The sequence below is a fragment of the Gallinula chloropus genome (genome assembly GCF_964237585.1).
Source record: "Gallinula chloropus genome assembly, chromosome: 19".
Classification (NCBI taxonomy): domain Eukaryota; kingdom Metazoa; phylum Chordata; class Aves; order Gruiformes; family Rallidae; genus Gallinula; species Gallinula chloropus.
This window is the reverse complement of record NC_140104.1, coordinates 11,389,701-11,406,576: the sequence shown is the minus strand read 5'-3', so window position 1 is coordinate 11,406,576 and position 16,876 is coordinate 11,389,701. Positions and strand designations below refer to the sequence as shown.

General features: G+C 56.3%; 2 protein-coding genes and 2 long non-coding RNA genes across 4 annotated transcripts; 1 reads left to right on the top strand and 3 right to left on the bottom strand.

Moving 5' to 3' along the window:
* The first annotated feature begins 1,697 nt into the window (after positions 1 to 1,697).
* SARM1 (sterile alpha and TIR motif containing 1) lies at positions 1,698 to 8,646 on the top strand. Its single transcript, XM_084273274.1, has 9 exons — positions 1,698 to 2,379; positions 4,748 to 5,366; positions 5,552 to 5,764; positions 5,890 to 5,981; positions 6,506 to 6,741; positions 6,865 to 6,958; positions 7,455 to 7,644; positions 7,755 to 7,876; positions 8,443 to 8,646. The coding sequence occupies exons 1-9, from the start codon at positions 1,919 to 1,921 to the stop codon at positions 8,570 to 8,572; spliced, it is 2,157 nt and encodes a 718-aa protein (XP_084129400.1). The 5' UTR covers positions 1,698 to 1,918; the 3' UTR covers positions 8,573 to 8,646.
* On the bottom strand, positions 2,232 to 3,711 carry LOC311199215. The gene is made up of 3 exons (XR_014617740.1): positions 3,680 to 3,711; positions 3,201 to 3,522; positions 2,232 to 2,362 (listed from the first exon to the last, which is right to left on the bottom strand). It is a non-coding gene; the product is annotated as an uncharacterized lncRNA (long non-coding RNA).
* LOC311199214 lies at positions 3,741 to 4,874 on the bottom strand. The gene is made up of 3 exons (XR_014617739.1): positions 4,723 to 4,874; positions 4,477 to 4,617; positions 3,741 to 3,845 (listed from the first exon to the last, which is right to left on the bottom strand). It is a non-coding gene; the product is annotated as an uncharacterized lncRNA (long non-coding RNA).
* Positions 8,647 to 11,731: 3,085 nt separating the features above from the next.
* SLC46A1 (solute carrier family 46 member 1) lies at positions 11,732 to 16,629 on the bottom strand (the record flags this gene model as incomplete). Its single annotated transcript, XM_084273169.1, has 5 exons — positions 11,732 to 13,247; positions 13,799 to 13,955; positions 14,972 to 15,055; positions 15,442 to 16,294; positions 16,390 to 16,629. 5 exons carry the CDS (start codon positions 16,627 to 16,629, stop codon positions 13,172 to 13,174), a joined length of 1,410 nt encoding a protein of 469 aa, XP_084129295.1. The 3' UTR covers positions 11,732 to 13,171.
* Between the last annotated feature and the right edge of the window lie 247 nt (positions 16,630 to 16,876).

Below are 16,876 nucleotides of genomic sequence, written 5' to 3'. Positions count from 1 at the left end.
TACAAGGCAAGAGAGATGCAGCTCTGGGCCTTAATAAGCGATGGAAGATTTGGGCAGAGGAGAACCTGGGCAGGGTGCCTGCTTCTCCAGTGGCCTCACTTCTGCCAGCTCAGAGGCAGTTCCCAGCATCAGCTGCTCTCACCTTTGCTGGGAAGAGCTTTGAACTGGTGCTGAGAAAGATGTTTCCACCTGGAAAGCCCTGCTGAGGTGAGGGCAGCCACCAGTCATGGGCCGTGGGGACAGGCTTTATCCTGCAGCCGGGTCAACCCCCTCCTTGCACCCACCCAGCCTCTGCTATGGTGGGGCCAGCATCATCCTCAGGGATGGCGCTGGAGCTTCATCCCATCCCTGCTGAGCAGAGCCTGGGGGATGAGCACCCTGAGAAGGCACAGGATGGTGGGGAGGGAGAAGGGTTGAGCAGTGTCTGAGCTGCTTCAGCCGCCCGGCTGACACAAAGCTCCCTCCTGCTGCTCCAGCTTCCTCACCACCAACACTCACAGACCTGCAAAGGCTGACTGAGCCCTTCCCTGGCCACCACACTCGAGACACAGTGGGAAGAGACCCCGGGAGAGGGTTGTTTGGGTAACGAGGCCTTGGGGAGCCCTTGCAGGCAAGGGCTGAGCAGAGCCAGTGAGAGCTGAGGGGATGGGGCTGATCCCCCCGGGCAGGGCTGAGCATCCCTGGCGTTCCCAGAGCCCGGGCTCCTGGAAATCCCTCCAAAAGCAAAGCGAAACAAAAACAAAGCAGAGCAAAGCTCGGCTCGCTGGGCTTCTCAGGACGAGCGGAAGGGTTTGAGTCCTGCCCACCCCCCAAACATCACCCCCTCCACCCTCCCGAGGTAGCAAACCCCCAGCAGCCCGGACCGACATACCCCTGCTCAGGAATAATTGATCAGGAAAGTCCTTACTGGGGGTGTAAGCGCCGCTCGGGTCGCCTCCTTTACCGTCCTTCAACTGCGAGCTCCTGTCCCTTTCCTGCCCGTCCCTACGGGTGGATTCAGAGAGGATTAAAAGCAGCTCCGTGGCATCAAAACATCAACTTGAATTTAAGTCTCAGCCTGAGCTGGCAGCAGCCCGGTTTTAGAGCCAAGGATTTAAGCCGCTCCTCCCGAGGAGCGTCCAAAGCATTTCTGCCCTGAGCACGTCTGGCCTGGAAAATAGGAAAAATAGAAGAGCCCCGGCCTGCCTCAGCTCCTTCTTTTCTCATGCAAATCCCCAGCCCAGCCGAGAGCTGCTCCGGGTTCCCCCCCTCCCCCGCCGCGCAAAGGGACCCCTTCCTCCCCGCGCCCCCTCTCACTGCCACCAGCCGGGGTGAGAGCGCCAGGAAGGCCACAAGCACACGGTGACCGCGGGCACATCCCCTGCGGCCACCCTGGAGAGACCTGCGGCCAGAGCAGCCGGGGTGTGGGGGGTGTGGGGGACCCTGCCTGCCCTAGAGGCGACCGCAGGGCTCGGGCAAGGCGATGGGGATGAGGGATGGGGGATGTGGGGGGGCACGTATGGGTCATGAGGACAAGGGACAAGCCCCACCTCGGGCTGGAGAAGCGGAGGGGGGTGCAAGGAGGGGTCTGGGGCGGTGGCAGAGCATCTGCAGGGAGGAAGGGGATGCTGCTGCCCGGAGCTGAGCCCCTCCTTGTGAGGCGGCGCCTGCGCGGGCTGACATCAGCCCCGAGGTGCTGAGCAGGGCTCTGGGAAGGCGGCTTCTGCCACCGCCTCCAGCTCTGCATCCCGGCAGGACAGGAGGGAGCCGGCAGCCCGGCCCCGCAGCTGGAGCTCAGTGTCCCAGCGCCTGGAGCCCAGCCCCGTGTCCCCGCGTCCTGCGGCTCCGCTCCGGCCAGCCCGGGTCCCCCCAGAGAGGGTGGGGTGGCCTTGCCCGGGCGGGCCGGGGGGCTGGGGGAGGGAGGATGCTGCGCTAGGAGATGCCGATGGTGCTCACCCTGCTCGTCTCTCTCTACAAACTGTGCCGGTTCTTCGCCATGTCGGGCGCGGAGAGGCTGGTGGTACCCGAGTGCGTGAGCCAGGCGGGCAGCTGGGCGGGTGGGGGCAGCTCCAGGGACCACCGGGAGGTCTCCCCCGGGGTGAACACCGATGTACGGGCGGCCCTGGACCGGATCCTGCCCGCCCTGCACCGGGCCATCGCCCACGCCAAGCAGGCGGCCGGCCCTGCGGGGCGGAGGAAGGCCATCGCCGAGGTTTTCCAGCTGGTGGAGGAAGCCTGGGGGATGCCCACGCTGGGGAGGGACGTGGCCAAAGTGCTGTGCGATGTGATCCGCCTGGAAGGAGGCCTGGACCTGCTGCTGAACCTGCTGTACACGGCAGAGCTGGAGACCAAGTGCCAGGCGGGGAAACTCCTGGAGCAGATCCTGGTGGCAGAAAACAGGTGAGTCTGCAGAGACACACACCCCCCCCCCCCCCCCCCCCGCCAGGCACAGCCCTCCCCCCACTGCAGGCCCACCATGCTGAGCACAATGGGGGTTCTCTCCACCCATCCCACCCATCCCCCGCCCAAATTTCCCTGCTCTGGGTGGTCCCAGTGCATCAAATCCCCTCTGCTCCATGTGCATCCTCCCACACCCAGCATTTGCACACGGGGGTCCCCAACTTGCTCAGGCAATGGCATGACTGAGCCCCCCACCCCATGGCTGGAGGGAGGAGGACCAGCCCCAGCTCACAGGATGCTGATGAGGATCTCGGGGTGTTGTCATGAGCCACCCTCAGCCTGGGGCCACCCGGACGTGCTCAAGACACCCTTTGTGGTCTGTCTGGCTCAGAGCATCTGATGCCAAGGACGAGACATGACTCCCCCTTAAGCCATAACTGCAGCAAGAGGAGGAGGAAGCTGTTTCCTGGAGATGTTCTGCTGCTGACCAGGGCTGGAGCAAGGCCGTAGGGAGGGGGCAGCTGGCCAGCAGCCCTTGGAGCCCCCAGCCCATATCCCCTAGCTCAGAGGCTGGAGATACTTGGGCTGCACCCCAGGACAGGTGAGAAGTGTCGGGTGGGAGTGGGGGGGGGGAGGTGTATGAGCACACGTATGAGGGTGCATGTGCACACGTGGTATCCAACACATATAAACACACAGCAGTGCTGAGGCTGCACCCACACACAGTGAACACACCCCCACAAGGTCCCCGCTCCCCGCTCTGCCCTGCATCTGGTTCGGCATGCCCCAGGACAGGCCAGTCCCAGGCAGGAGCTGTGTACCTGCTTCAGGTCAGGATCAGGATTTTCCCTCCTGGGACCTTGCTGCCAACCTCAGGGCTCTGCCAGCTCCACTTGCCCTCTGTGTGTCCAATCCCAGGCAGCTCCAGCTGGGGCTTCGGGAGCGCGTCAAGGCAGCCTGCCCAAAGCTTGCTCCAGCTTCCTGGGTGACGTGTCTTGCTGTGAGGTTGTGGATTGGCAGCCTGGCCCCCACTGCACATGCTGGTGAGCAGAAAGAAGGAGCAGCTAAATTGGGAAAGGCCGTTAGAGAGGAATTAATCCCAGGAGACGTTGCTGGCACGGTCTGAATTCAGCACTTTGCCTCCTGGCAAGAGAAAGCGGTTGCCAGAGTTGCCGTCCGCACTCCAGGAGTGGTTCATGGGCCAGGGTCTCAGGCCAGCCATGGGCCCCCAGCCCCTTGCTCCCTGCAGCCAGGCCCAACATCAGCCTGCAAGCGGTGGCAAGGAGCTGTGGGGTCTTACCCTGGGTCCAAGCCTCTGGCCTAGGGATCCGTTGGAGCATCCGTGCTCATCCAGGAGCTGGACTGGTCTTGTCTCCATCCCATGTCTCCAGGGAGTTGGTGACCCAGCAGGGCTCTGTTTGTCATCCAGCTCCATGGCCGAGTCCGGGCTCAGAGCCAGTCTCAGGCTGAGGGATGGGTTTTATTTTCCAGAGCTCTCTACAGTGTTTGCTGCCAAATCCACCCCAAGGTCAGTGTTAGCCACGAGGGCCACAAGCTTCCCAGAAATGCTCTTCCTGGCTGCCAGCGTGGAGAGGCTGGCATGCCTTTACCCCATCATTGCTGGGGGCCAAAGGCACCACTGCCCCCATAAGCAGCATGGCATGGGGCATCCACCCACCTCAGCGCTTGTGCCCCAGGAGTGGAGCAGCTCCATCATGCCACCAAACGGGTCATTTCTAAGACTAGAGACAGAGCTGCCCCTCACCCCAGACAAGCTCCTGGCAAGGCAGCCAAGAGCCCATCATCTTCCCCTGGTTAACCCTTTAGGTCTCAGCCCCATTCAGGTTTCATTTAAAGAGCCTCCTCACAGCATGGGGCTCCCATGGCTGGCCATGGCCGAGTAGCAGCTGGTGGCCCTTGGCCACCTGCCCCCAGGATCTGTCTGTCCTCTTTTAGGAGAGGGCAGGCAGGATTGAGGAAATAAACAGCTTTCCTCCAAGTCGCCCCCACGCTGCCATCTCAGAATGGGCAATCCCCATCTCCCCCCCCCCATGGCATTACCCTACTCTGTGCCATTAATCACAGTGTATGTCTTACCTCCAGCATGAGGTGGCCCCGGGCTATGCAACCCCCTGTCCTGTCCCATTGCAAGCTCTTCCATCAGACCCAGCTTCTTCCAACATCAGCATGTCACACCTTGCCGCACTGCAACCTGACAGCACATCTGGCAGCCACGACCTACAGGGAAACATCTGGCTGTCATGGGGCAAAGGCCACCAAAGCACAGGGGAGTTCACAGGCCAGTCACTGTTCTCACTCCCCGCGTGGCCATCTGCCCCTCACCTGCCCATGCCTCTCCTTCCTGCAGGGATAGGATTGCTCGGATCGGTCTGGGAGTGATTCTGAACTTAGCCAAGGAGCGAGATGTTCCCCAACTGGCCCAGAGTGTCTCTGGTATCCTGGAGCACATGTTCAAACACACTGAGGAGACCTGTTTCCAACTCATCTCTGATGGAGGCCTGGATGCTATCCTCTACTGGTGCCGCTGGACGGACCCCACCGTGCTGCGGCACTGTGCCATGGCCTTGGCCAACTGTGCCATGTACGGAGGGCAGGCCAACCAGCGCCTGATGATTGAGAAGAAGACAGCAGAGTGGCTTTTCCCTCTGGTGTTCTCAAGAGATGATGACCTAATCCGCCTCCACGCATGCTTGGCCATCACCGTGCTGGCCACTAACAAAGAGATCGAGAAGGAGGTGGAGCGCTCGGGGACGCTGGCTCTGGTGGAGCCGTTCATCGCCTCGCTGGATCCGGAGCAGTTCGCCTCTGAGATGCTGGGCAGCAGTGACAACAGCCAGGGGCGGACAGCAGATGACCTGCAGCGGCTGGTGCCCTTGCTGGACAGCTCGCGGCTGGAAGCGCAGTGCATCGCTGCCTTCTACCTCTGCATCGAGGCTGCCATCAAAGCCAGGCAGAAGAAAACAAAGGTAAAGGGTAGGTTGGCCTGAAGGAAGGAGATACAAAAGGGAAGGGGGTGCACAACTGCATCTGGGCAGCCTTTGGTCTCCTCCTACGAGCTCACCGAGTATCCCCGGTCCTCAAACGGCTTGGCACGTGTCATGGGGAGGAGGTGGGGAAAGCAAAGTGATGTCTCCTCTCTTTGTGTCCCCAGATTTTCAGTGAGATTGGGGCTACCCAAAGCCTGAAGAGGGTAGTGTGCTACTCTACCAGCAGCACCACCTCCTCCCTGGCCAAAAAGGTGCTGCGCTTGATAGGGGAGGAGGTTCCTCGGCGCATCCTGCCCACAGTTCCCAACTGGAAGCCCTGCGAAGTGCAGACGTGGCTGCAGCAGATTGGATTCAACAAATACTGCCAGAGCTTCTCGGTAGGGTTGCATGCTGGGGGAGGGACACCTGGATGGGACCTTTTGCTCTACCTTGCAGCAAAAGTGTAAGCATCTCACCCAACAGCTTTTCCTGGGACCTTTCCAGCCTGGATTTCTCTTGGCAGGACCACCAGGTGGATGGGGACATTCTCCTGAGACTGACAGAGGAAGAGCTGCAGGAAGATTTGGGGATGGACTCCAGCATCACTCGGAAGAGGTAGGACCACCACCTGGGCATCCTGGCCTCTCTCATGGTCATCATCATGGTCATCACCATGGTGGCAGAGGCAGGGAAAACGTCTGTGCCTTCCCCTTCTTGCAGAGACAAGAAGAGAGATCCTCAAAATGCAAAACCTGGACTGCCAGGGCTTTTCCAGCACAGTGCGCAGTCCCCAGAGGGATTCCTGCAATGGGGCCTGTGCATGGGAGAGGGGTGGGATGGGGAAGAGACCACCTATGGCACAGGAGAGGTGGGATCCTGCAAGTTACCCAGAAAGGCGGGAACTTACCCGAATTTCTCCTCCCTTAGCAGAGCTCCTCACACCTCTGTGTCCTCAGGACCAACACTCCCACCATCACACAGCTTTCTTCTCCTTATTCCTTTAGCTCGTTCCTCACCGCCGCAGTAGCTGCACTCTCTCCTGCACAGAAAAGAGACGCAGTACCCCAAAGTCTCCAGACCCTGGGTTGCCCAGCAGCCTCCCCCTCCCTGCTCCACGCTTTCATCCCTTTCTCTGCCAGGTTTTTCCGGGAGCTGACAGAGCTGAAGACCTTCACAAACTATTCCACCTGCGACCGCAGCAACCTGGCTGACTGGCTGGGCGGCATCGACCCCAAGTTCCGCCAGTACACCTACAACCTGCTGACATGCGGCATCAACCGCAACTTCTTGCACCGGGTGACGGAGCAGCAGCTGCAGGAGGACTGTCACATCAACACGGGCTTCCACCGCGTCCGCATCCTCACTGCTGCAAGGGGTGTGTGGGTCCTGCTGCTGCTCACTGCACCCGAGCAGGCAGGGGTGGTGGGGGGGTACTGAGGGTTGTTTGGGATGACTTGTCGGGTGCTCTTAACTTTTGGTTGCTGTTTGATCTGCCCAGAAACGCTTCATTCCCCTATAACACTGCAAACTGCATCTGATGGGACTGATGTATTCATCAGCTACCGGAGGAGCACCGGGTCGCAGCTGGCCAGGTGAGTCCCGCAGCCAAACCTCACGGTGCTGGGCTGATGCCCAGAGTGAAAGCTGGTGATTGGTCATGGGACCAGCGTGGAGCCAGGAGAGCTGCAGGCTCCAGAGAGGAGGAGGAAGAGGAGGAGGTTGTTAAATGCCACAGCACAAATGGGGATAGCACACACCAAAAGCTGTGCTGTGGACAGGCCGATTCCCATCTGGTTGCTGCCACACTGTCCCTCCTTGACACTGACTTACCCTGCGCTCACACTGTGCTGGTAGGGCTGTGGGGGAACAGAGACTGGATGTCCAGCTCCCTGTGTTTTCTGCATGGGCAGAGAGCTGTCCCCAGACTGGGCTGGAAACTGGCACCCCAAGGACTACACTGTTCTCTGCAGGAGCCCATTTTGCTGCTCCTCTGTCTCACCATGGCTTGGCCAGCGTGTCGGGAGAGCGTGTGAAAACCTATGCACTGGCAGCAGCTCTCCTCATGGTGCTGTCTCCTCTCACCTCCAGCCTGCTGAAGGTCCACCTGCAGCTGCACGGCTTCAGCGTGTTCATCGATGTGGAGAAGCTGGAGGCGGGGAAGTTTGAGGACAAGCTGGTCCAGAGCGTCATGAGCGCCCGGAATTTTGTGCTGGTCCTCTCGCCAAACGCGCTGGATAAGTGCATGGGAGACCCTGAGTGCAAGGACTGGGTGCACAAGGTAGGAGATGCGATGCCATCGGGTGGGAGCTTGGTGGGTGTTGGAGCAAGAGGAGGCTGGTGATGGGCTGACACAGGCTGTAGCCTGAGCACTTGCATGTGTCTCTACAGGAGATCGTGACAGCCCTGAACTCCGGAAAGAACATTGTACCTGTTACAGACCATTTTGAGTGGCCGGACCCCAAAACACTTCCCGAGGACATGAGGGCTGTCCTGAAATTTAATGGTATCAAGTAAGTAAAAGGAACTGGTGCCATGGTGTTTCTTGACACCTGGGAAGAACGGCTTGCATAAGCGGTAGCAAAGAACATCAGGAGATCAGGAGGAAGAGGTGAGGGAGGCCCAACAGGCCAAAGGGGACATGAGTCATCATTTCAGGTGAGCGGGAAAGGAGCAAAGGGCTTGGATATAAACAAACCACTGGCTGGTTCTGTGCTTGGGCTCCTCTGGGTACTGGAGCTCCCCACTCTGGGAGCTGCTGCCAGGAGGATGCCCATCCTCATGCCCCCCAGGGCAGGAGAGATGCTGGCAGGTTTTGCAGCTGGCCTGGGTTTCCTCTTGCCTCCTGCTTTCCCCTTTGTGCAGCAGCGCTCCAGGCTGCTATCCCAACCTGCTCACACTCCTCCAAGGGCACAGGAGAAGGGGCTTTTCCTGCAGCATCTGGCGTTCCTCTATTTCCCAGGGGCACTCCTGAGGAGCTAGAGAGGAGGAAAGGGATCTCTGGCTCCCGACCCGAATACACTGAGTTATCTCGTGGCATCAAGGGAAAAATTAACAGAAATTTCCCCCTTGGACACAGGTGGTCCCATGAGTACCAGGAGGCCACGATCGACAAAATCATCCGCTTCCTCCAGGGCCGTTCATCCCGGGACTCCTCAGCTGGGTCGGAGAACGGCCTGGACTGCTTGGCCTCCCTGGGGCAGACGTAGAACCAGCACAGCCGCTTCCTCCCCTCCAAAGACTTCCCAGGTCATCCCTCTTTTTTTTTTTATGTGGGGCCAAATTTCTCCCTGGAATAGCTTTTTCTCCATCTTAGCACCCTGGTTTGCAACAAGCCCTACAGTTCCCCTTCACGCTCCAAGCGCAAGCCCCTCCTAAAAGACTCACTCACATGGTGCCTGGTGAGCCAAGCCAGGGTGGGCTGGGATGGACCAGTTGTCTTCCATGTCCTCCCATGGGGCAGCAGGACATGCAGGCTATGCCTCCCACAACACAGGGGCACGAGGGAGACCGATGCTGTCCAGACCCCCGTGAATGGCCAAGGCTCCCCCAAGAAATGTGTCTGGAGAGGAGGGATCATCCAAGGACCAAAAGCTTGGGAACTGAGGAGCGTGTAAGAGAGGAGCAGTTGAGAGGGAACGGTCCATAAGCATCATGTGGCCTCTGCTGGGTGCCATGGGAATATCATTGTGGTCAGAAGCTGAGAGCCAGAAAAGGTAAACAAAAGATAAGCCTTAACGAAATCCCTGTGTTTGGGAAAGATAACACACCGAGGCTTCCAAACAGCTCAGCAGAAGCTTTCTCCTTCCCTTTATCACATGAGATTACTCCTCCTCGAGGGCCTTTCAACTCCTAATGCTGCAAAACCACTTTGTGCTCTTAACTCTGGCAACACAAGTTTGGGTTTAGATCATGGGAAGTTTTGGCAAGGGATTTTTTTTTTCAAAACACATGCTTTAAAAACCACTCCCTTCCCTCCATCAGATGGCTCAGCTTTCCCGTTTCATCAGGTCCGTGCTTCCAGGGCATAGGAAGCCCTGGGTGACCCTGGGAAACACGTATCCACACAGGTATGGAAGATGCAGGTATGGAAGATGCTAATTGCTGGACACTTGGTTGGGGAGTTGTTACACACTGGCTGAACTTTGTTCTGATGTTGGTGCTCCACAGATCTCCCATGGTCTGTTCCTTCAAATGGGAGCAGGTGTATCCCTGCCGCACTTACCCTGCCTAAGCTGCTCAGGGTTGTCCCTACTCTCTGCTGGATGCAATACCAAGTAGCATTTGTTCCTTTCTGCTGACCTCAACACACCCACCAGGTCTTTTCACAGCAGCTCACTTGGAAATTATCAGGAAAGAGCAAGGTCGCTGCAAAGGGCGGGTGGAACCTGCCAGGCATGAGCACTAGCTGGGAGCATGACAGGCAGCATCCGCTGCTAACCCTGAGGGTGAGGAACCAGGGGGCACCCTGACACACCTCCCCTGAATTCTGTGCTCCCAGCCCTGTCCTGCTTCTCACACCTGTCCGGAGGGTGAGCAGCCTCCCAGCAACATGTCACTTAGCAATCAGGACCAGAAACTGCAGCTCCTACCTGAGTTTGTCTTGTTTTGATGCAAAGTGAGTAACGCAGAGACCCATCCTTGTTCAGGGCACACGGAGCCCAGGGAACACTGGCCTGCAGAAGTGATGAGCTCCTCTGGCTGTCCCTGCTCCAGAATCTTAACTCAACCCCATCGGGAGATGAGAAGGAGCTGCCTTGTCCTCCTGACTCCCCTGAAGCCTCGCTGTCTGCTGTAACTGGCAGGAACACAAACTTCTTTCCTTCTGGCATAGATCCATGAACATTTGAGGGCAGAAAAAGGAAAATAAAAAAATTAAAAAGTTGAATTCTGGTGCTTAATCACAGCTTTATGGATAGTTCTTATCAGCTCACTGCTAATGCATCTTTGCTCTCCAGCGAAAGGTTAATAGCTGTATCTGCCCAGCATTCATCAGTAGAATCTATCTAATCTCCAGATTAAGTAGGAGGAATCCAGCAGATGAGCCCAAAGGTGAATCTGCCAAAGGATAAAAGCCACTTGTGAGCTGCTTCAGGGAGAAATCTTGTGTAACTGATTGAGTGTCAGGGCCTCTGTGGCCACTGAAGGAGTCCCACACAAACAGCCCTAAAGATTTTTCCTCCCACAGTAATACACCCTAAGATTATTGCACCTTGTTTCCCAGGAGCTCTCTAGCAATTAACCTCCTCACCCACCAGTCAATTTAAGAGATTTACTTGTCCTCTCCAGCCAAGGTTTCACCTGCAATGAGATCCCATCTCACGCTCCAGCTGCCCAGAACGTGACTCTTACCATTTCCCCATCATTCAGTTACCGTCACCGAAACGAACTCGCCCTCCATCCCACACCCAGCCACCTCCAGCCTGAGGAGTCTGATGGAAACGAACCCTCCTGTTCCCACCCTTCCTCTGCAGCCTCATGTTGGGAAGCATTTAAAGTTATTCTATCAGACACAATGAATAAATTTGGTTTATACTCTAAATCCCCACCTCTTTTTCCATTTGTGCCCCGTGCCTTCTCTCCCCAGCTCTCTCTTGCCATCACGCTTTCTGGTCCTCTGAAGGGGCAGCAGAACTGACAACCTCCGGGCACGGCTCCCCATGGGACCAACACTTCACGCTCAGCTTTGCATGGACTGATGTAGCTCACCACATCCCCAGGGACTCTCTGCCTGCTGCCCACAGTCACACTGCACAGATGGCATGTTTGCTTCGCAGTTGTGGCTCTTGGAGGACAGCCTAGAAGAACTTTGGTTTGTTTTATTATAATAGAGCATAATAGTTGCTATTGAACCTCTCCTTTGCAAGCACGCTGGCACGAACAGAAAAGCAGAGCCAGTACACAAGTCTCACTTCGCTGCGCACGACCGAGCAGCCACTAGCACTGGTGCCCACAGACTCTGTTGGTAGGGAAGGCTTAACTTCATGACCAGTTCAGCCACAAACGCTAACACAACTCTCACAGCATGCCCTGTTCCTTGGGGAGGCTAATTCTGGTCTTAGCCTGTCAATCAGACACAGAACTCCTGTCCACTGGCACAACTACACAGACCAAGTGGCATAACACCAAGTTCTTGAAGGCTCTGTACTTCACCTCCTGCTTCTCCTTCTCTGCTCCCCAGTTCTCCCGCTTTTATCACACCCTCATAATGAGCAGGGAACAAAGCTGTACAGAACCGTTTCCCATTTACTGCCTGTTAAGGACAGGTCACAGGGCAGGCACTCCCACCTGCTTCACTCCGGAGCTCAGGAGAAGTGAGCTTTGGCCACCTGCAAGCCCCAAATCCCTGCTCTTCCTGCTTTGGGGCCATCACGCGCTCACTCTCCGCACGGCAGGTGACTTGATGCTGCTGCTGCTTCGCTGCCGAGGCCTCAGTGAGGGAAGTGGCATGACAGCGATGGAGAGAAGTGCAGGGAGCAGCAAGGACGAATGACATCGGCAGCCATACGAGAAACACGAGCCTTTTATGAACCATAAAAGAGGATGGAGGTTTTACTCATTTGGAAAGTAACATGGCTGCTAAGCAACTCCAGAGTCAAGGGCCCCATTGCATGCTGCTCAGCTGCTGGTTTATGGCAGCCTGAAGAAAGCAAGGTTGAGGCAATACAGTTAATGCTTTGAAAAGAACAGTTACACATACCATGATCACGGGCATTGCTTGCTGGCATCAACATGTTCTGGGCAGGGCAGCAAATGTGAGGCCACTGACACAAATTTATGCCTCATACATGAAAAACAATTACCTCTGGAGGCTGGTCTCCACAGCAGCCCAGCCCAAGTGCTGTGTATTGATGAGGAAGGAGTGGTCCCGGCTCTGCCACGAGCACAGCGGTGATTTCGGATGATGCTAGGGGCACACCACAGCTGAGGCCTCAAATGTGAAGGTAAGGGGCTTCAGTTTGGGAGGTCTGACTCCAATTTTAGCTTTAACTTAAATCAGTTTTGACAACTGCCAGTTAAGGCACCTACGTGCACTGTGGTATTCTCACATGAGCCTGTTCTCCTCAAAGGACCTCTGAAATCCTGGGCTGAGGTGCAGGCAGGCAGGACACACCACTGGCACTCCTCACCACAAGTGTTTCACACATTAGACTCTGCCTATGACACCTCTCTCTTGTGAAGCTCAAGCTCGTTCTGTCAGGAAGGATGGCAGTAACACTCCTGTGCTAAGCTCCTGCTCATCCCAAGGACTTCTGAAGAAGCCCAGCTCGACACACAACACTGGCATGACTTTTACAGACAGCATGCTGGCTTGGAGTGCAGATCTTTCTCATCAGTGCACGGTCAGACTACCTCTGGTTCAGTCCTGCTCTGCAGGGTTTGGTCTGGACCTCACCCACACCATCAGCTCACATGCTGCACATTGTAGTACTCAGAGGGGAACGGGTTTGGCAATTAAACCTCTCGCTGCTAAGAGCAGACCACAGAATCTTCTCCCTCCCCACCAAACCTCAAACCACTAACCAGCCTTGCAAATGGCCAGCAACAACTTTTACTCTTGAGTGGCTTTTGGGTCTCTTGGGTTTTCCCTGACAGATGAGCCAACACGGCAGCAAGGCAGCATTCTGACTGGCAAATCAAGTTACTACTGGTAGTCAGAGCCACAATTTCCAACTATTTGGCATTTAAAAATTAGTAAGGACAAGCAGGGTGTCCCTCCCACACTGATCAGTCCTTCAAAGGAAGAGAAGAGCAGTCTTCAGATGGGCAGTGCTGAGCTGGCCAACTCCTCATCCCCGAGTTACTGCTCAGCCGTCTGCAGGGGACAGAGAAGCATCTGAGAAGTGACTGTAGTCATGGTCTGAGTCCCAGATTTCTATCCACCTAAGAAAGAAAGAAAGAAAGAACAGTTAGAACCTATGAAGGCACGCTGGGACATTGCTGAATAGAGTGAGTTTAAAGTCTCAAAGGAACAGCACAAAATGACTCTGCCAGGAGCTGTCACACCTCTATAGCACATCCCAACACGTCGTCTCTCCGGGACTTACCAGGGAAGTTGTTTTCTATCATGACACAACTCTTGCTTTAATTCTTAAAGAAAGGGCAGGAAGAGAGATCACTAAGACAGCTCCATCTCTCCCATAACGGAGGACTTCCAAATTCAACTCCAGATTTTGGATTCCACTCTGAGGGTGGTGCTGAGACCCTGAAGCACTGAGAATGTGGGCAGCTACATTACTACAGGTTTGTCACCAGGATTCAGATGCCAGAAGAAATGGACCTGCACTCTGCTTACTGGGGCACTGAACACCCTCTCCTAACTGAAAATACACCTTAAAAACCGTGAGCCTCTATTCTTAAGTAGAGTAAATGGGATTTTTCCTATCACACTTCAAAGGTCCTAGGGCAAATTTTAGAAAATTGAAATAAATTACCCAAGGATGGCTGCTGGAATAAGAAGGATGACAGCCCCGAAAAGAAATGGGAATCCCCTCATGAAGTGCAAGGTGGCAGGGTAGAGAGAGTTGAAGACTCCCGCAGCTACAAGTGAACACAGCCCTTCCACACAGGCAACGGACGCAAAGAGAGCACCTGGAAAAGATATCCAAGAGGTTAACAGTGAGCCAGCCCTGTCTGCAATCACCTGTAACACACCACCTTCGCTGGGATTCTGTCAATCTTTCTAAGGGTTTGCACCTCCCAGCAGAAAAGTGGTGTTTGTGTTGTCAAGCGTGGTAAGGAAGAGCAGGGAGCAGAAATTGGGCGCCTGGCCAGCCAAACCTGCCAAGCTCAGCTTCTCCATAGGCGGGACCCCCTCACTGACCTCCAGAATTAGTATCACATGAACTGACCAGGGATATTAGATATCCACTGGATCGTAAATGCTTTAAACAGGGTTATATAGATTTGTTTACTGCTGAGCACATCTTATCGCTCGTTAAACATTAAGCTCAGCAGAAGACTGCGCTTTATGGATTCAGCGTCATAAATCTGGTGTCGAGCGTGTGCCAGCTTCATTCTCACAGAAAAAACAGGAATTATGCAAAGCCACCTTTTGACCTTTCCCACCTCGGCTCCCTCATCTCCTCTGCCTGCCTGCAGACCTGTTCCTCTGCAGCATTTAACAGCAAGTGCAAGCTCACCAAATAGATTACTGGAAGAAAGGGAAATATGCTCCTCCTACGGGTTACCCATGATCTTTCACCATGGTCAATGATATAACCCTCTAACAACATTGGGTTTCTTCCCAACTGTTACTGATCAACAGAAAGAAGTCATGGTCAGGGAATCACTGCTTTCTGCTTGTTTTATAATCCATTTTAACTGCCGCTCCCTGGAAAAGTTTTGGAAGCAGAGAGATGAATGAATGAACTAATCCTGAGCTTGGATGCAATGCTTTCCACCTTGCAGTTCTTCTCTCCTCCTGATGTTGAGGATGTAGCAGACTTAATTTGATGAAAACTGACAATTATTCTGAAGAAAAACATGTTACCCTGGGCCTGACAGGGGCAAGGGAGTCCAAAGGAGCTACGGATGCCCTAACCTCCCAAAGCTGTTTTGGTTTCAGTGTTCAGGACCCGATTTAAGCTCAGTGGCTAATGCCTTACCCTGTTCCGTCTCACTGACCAGCTTGGAGAGCTTGGCTCTGATGACTGGAGTGGCTGCCATGGAAAGGAACAGAACTCCATAACCTGGGAGCAAGACACAGCACGTTAGGGAAAGCTCAGCGGAAAAATAAAGTCTCCAAAATCAATCACAGAAGTCTCTTGTTACAGGCAGCTTCTACCTCTTACATGCTGACCCAGTTCACCCTCCTGCACCTCCTAATGCCCTTCAGTCCCTGCCAACACAACTTCTAGGAAACCCAATATTCTAGGAGCTACACGGTTGCACTTTCAACTTGGGTGTTTGCCCAACTTCACTGTTACCAAGCCACAATTTTGTTGGTACACAGGCTGCAAAAGAGGCAGGACTTCCTCCACGTGCCTCAACTCCCAGAAGCATGCTGCTCTCCCAGATCTACTGCCACTTCCAAGCGAAGAGCCTGAGACACCAGGCATTAAGAATTCACCATCACCTGTAAACATCAGCGGTGTTGTTGTAGCAAGAGAAATCATCACCAGTCCAGAAATATTGGAGATCAATCCTATCTCTGCCACCCAGGTGTCTTCAAGGCAGAGCTGCAGCAGCCGCAGCCCGCCCAGGCTGCTCAGGTAAGCCAGGTAACTGGCAGCTGAGCCATACCCAATAAGGTCAGCGGCCCAGCAGAGAGGGAAGCCAAGCTCATACAAAACAAAAAGGTCCTTGGTTCCAAAATGTACTGTGACTAGAAGAAAGAAAGCCAGGGAGTAAAGGGCGAGCTTCCTCCTGGCGCTCAAGTGTTCGGGGGCTGTGTACAGCCTGTAGACAGCCTTGTAATGGCTGAGCGTGAACAGCTTGGCTGGTTTCTGCTGCTTCACCGACTCCTGAAGCCAGAAAGCAGCGTACAGAGCAGCAGCAAGACTGGCAGCAAGCACGAGCCAAAAGGGATCGATGTACCCCTGAGCCTTGCGCCACTGGCCGCCGCCGATGCTGGCCAGCATGCCCGCGACGCCGAGGCACGCCTCCAGGACGGCGACGCGAAATGTACGTGCGCATTGGTCGCTGGTGTCGGCTACGTAGGCGAAGCAGCTGGCCAGGATCAGGTTGTAGTCTCCCATGAGGCCGCTCAAAACGCGTCCGAGGAGCAAGTAGGCAACGTGCAGCTGCAGGTACATGACGAGAAGGTAGATGGCCGCTTGCACGGCCATACCCACTGCTGGCAGGACCAGAGTCGGCCGGCGGCCTACGCTGTCGCTCCATGGCCCGAAGAGAGTCACGGAGAAGAGACCAACCAAGAATCCTCCCAGGTCAATACAGAGCTTCCAGCGGGAGACCAGCACTTCCACCTCCTGCAAGAGAAACAGGCCGCTGAGCCTCGGGCCCAGCAGCATCCCGGGCCGGGCCCGGCTGCACCCCTTCACCCTCCCACCCCCAACTCTCCCACCTGCCGCAGGGGCGCATCGGCGTCGCTGCCGTTCCCGCAGCCGGCGGGGCTGCTGGCGTTCGGGCCGCTGTACCCGCGTTCGGCCCCCAGCCGGTCCCAGAGGTACTGGGTGGCGAGCGGGCCCTGCAGCCCGAGGGACAGGGTGGCCAGGAAGAGCAGAGGCTCGACGGCGGACAGCGGCGGGCAGCGGCGGGCGGGCGGCGGCGGGGCAGCGGGGTGCTGAGGCGGCGGGGCTGCCATGGCGGCGGTGGCGGGAAGCGGCCGGGGGGGGGTGGGCGGGCGGAGGAACGGCGTGCTCCGCCCGGGACTGGCTGCCCCACCGCCCGGCCCCGCCGCGCTCCGCCCCGCTGCCCGGGAAGCCGGCAGCAGCCCGGGGGTGGGGAGGGGGGGGAAAGCGGGGGGGTTGCGCTCCCGTGAGAGCGGAGCTGGCTGCAGCCGCCCTGCCGCAGGGGCAGCTCCCCTCCCCCCCCCCCCCTCCCCGCGGTGT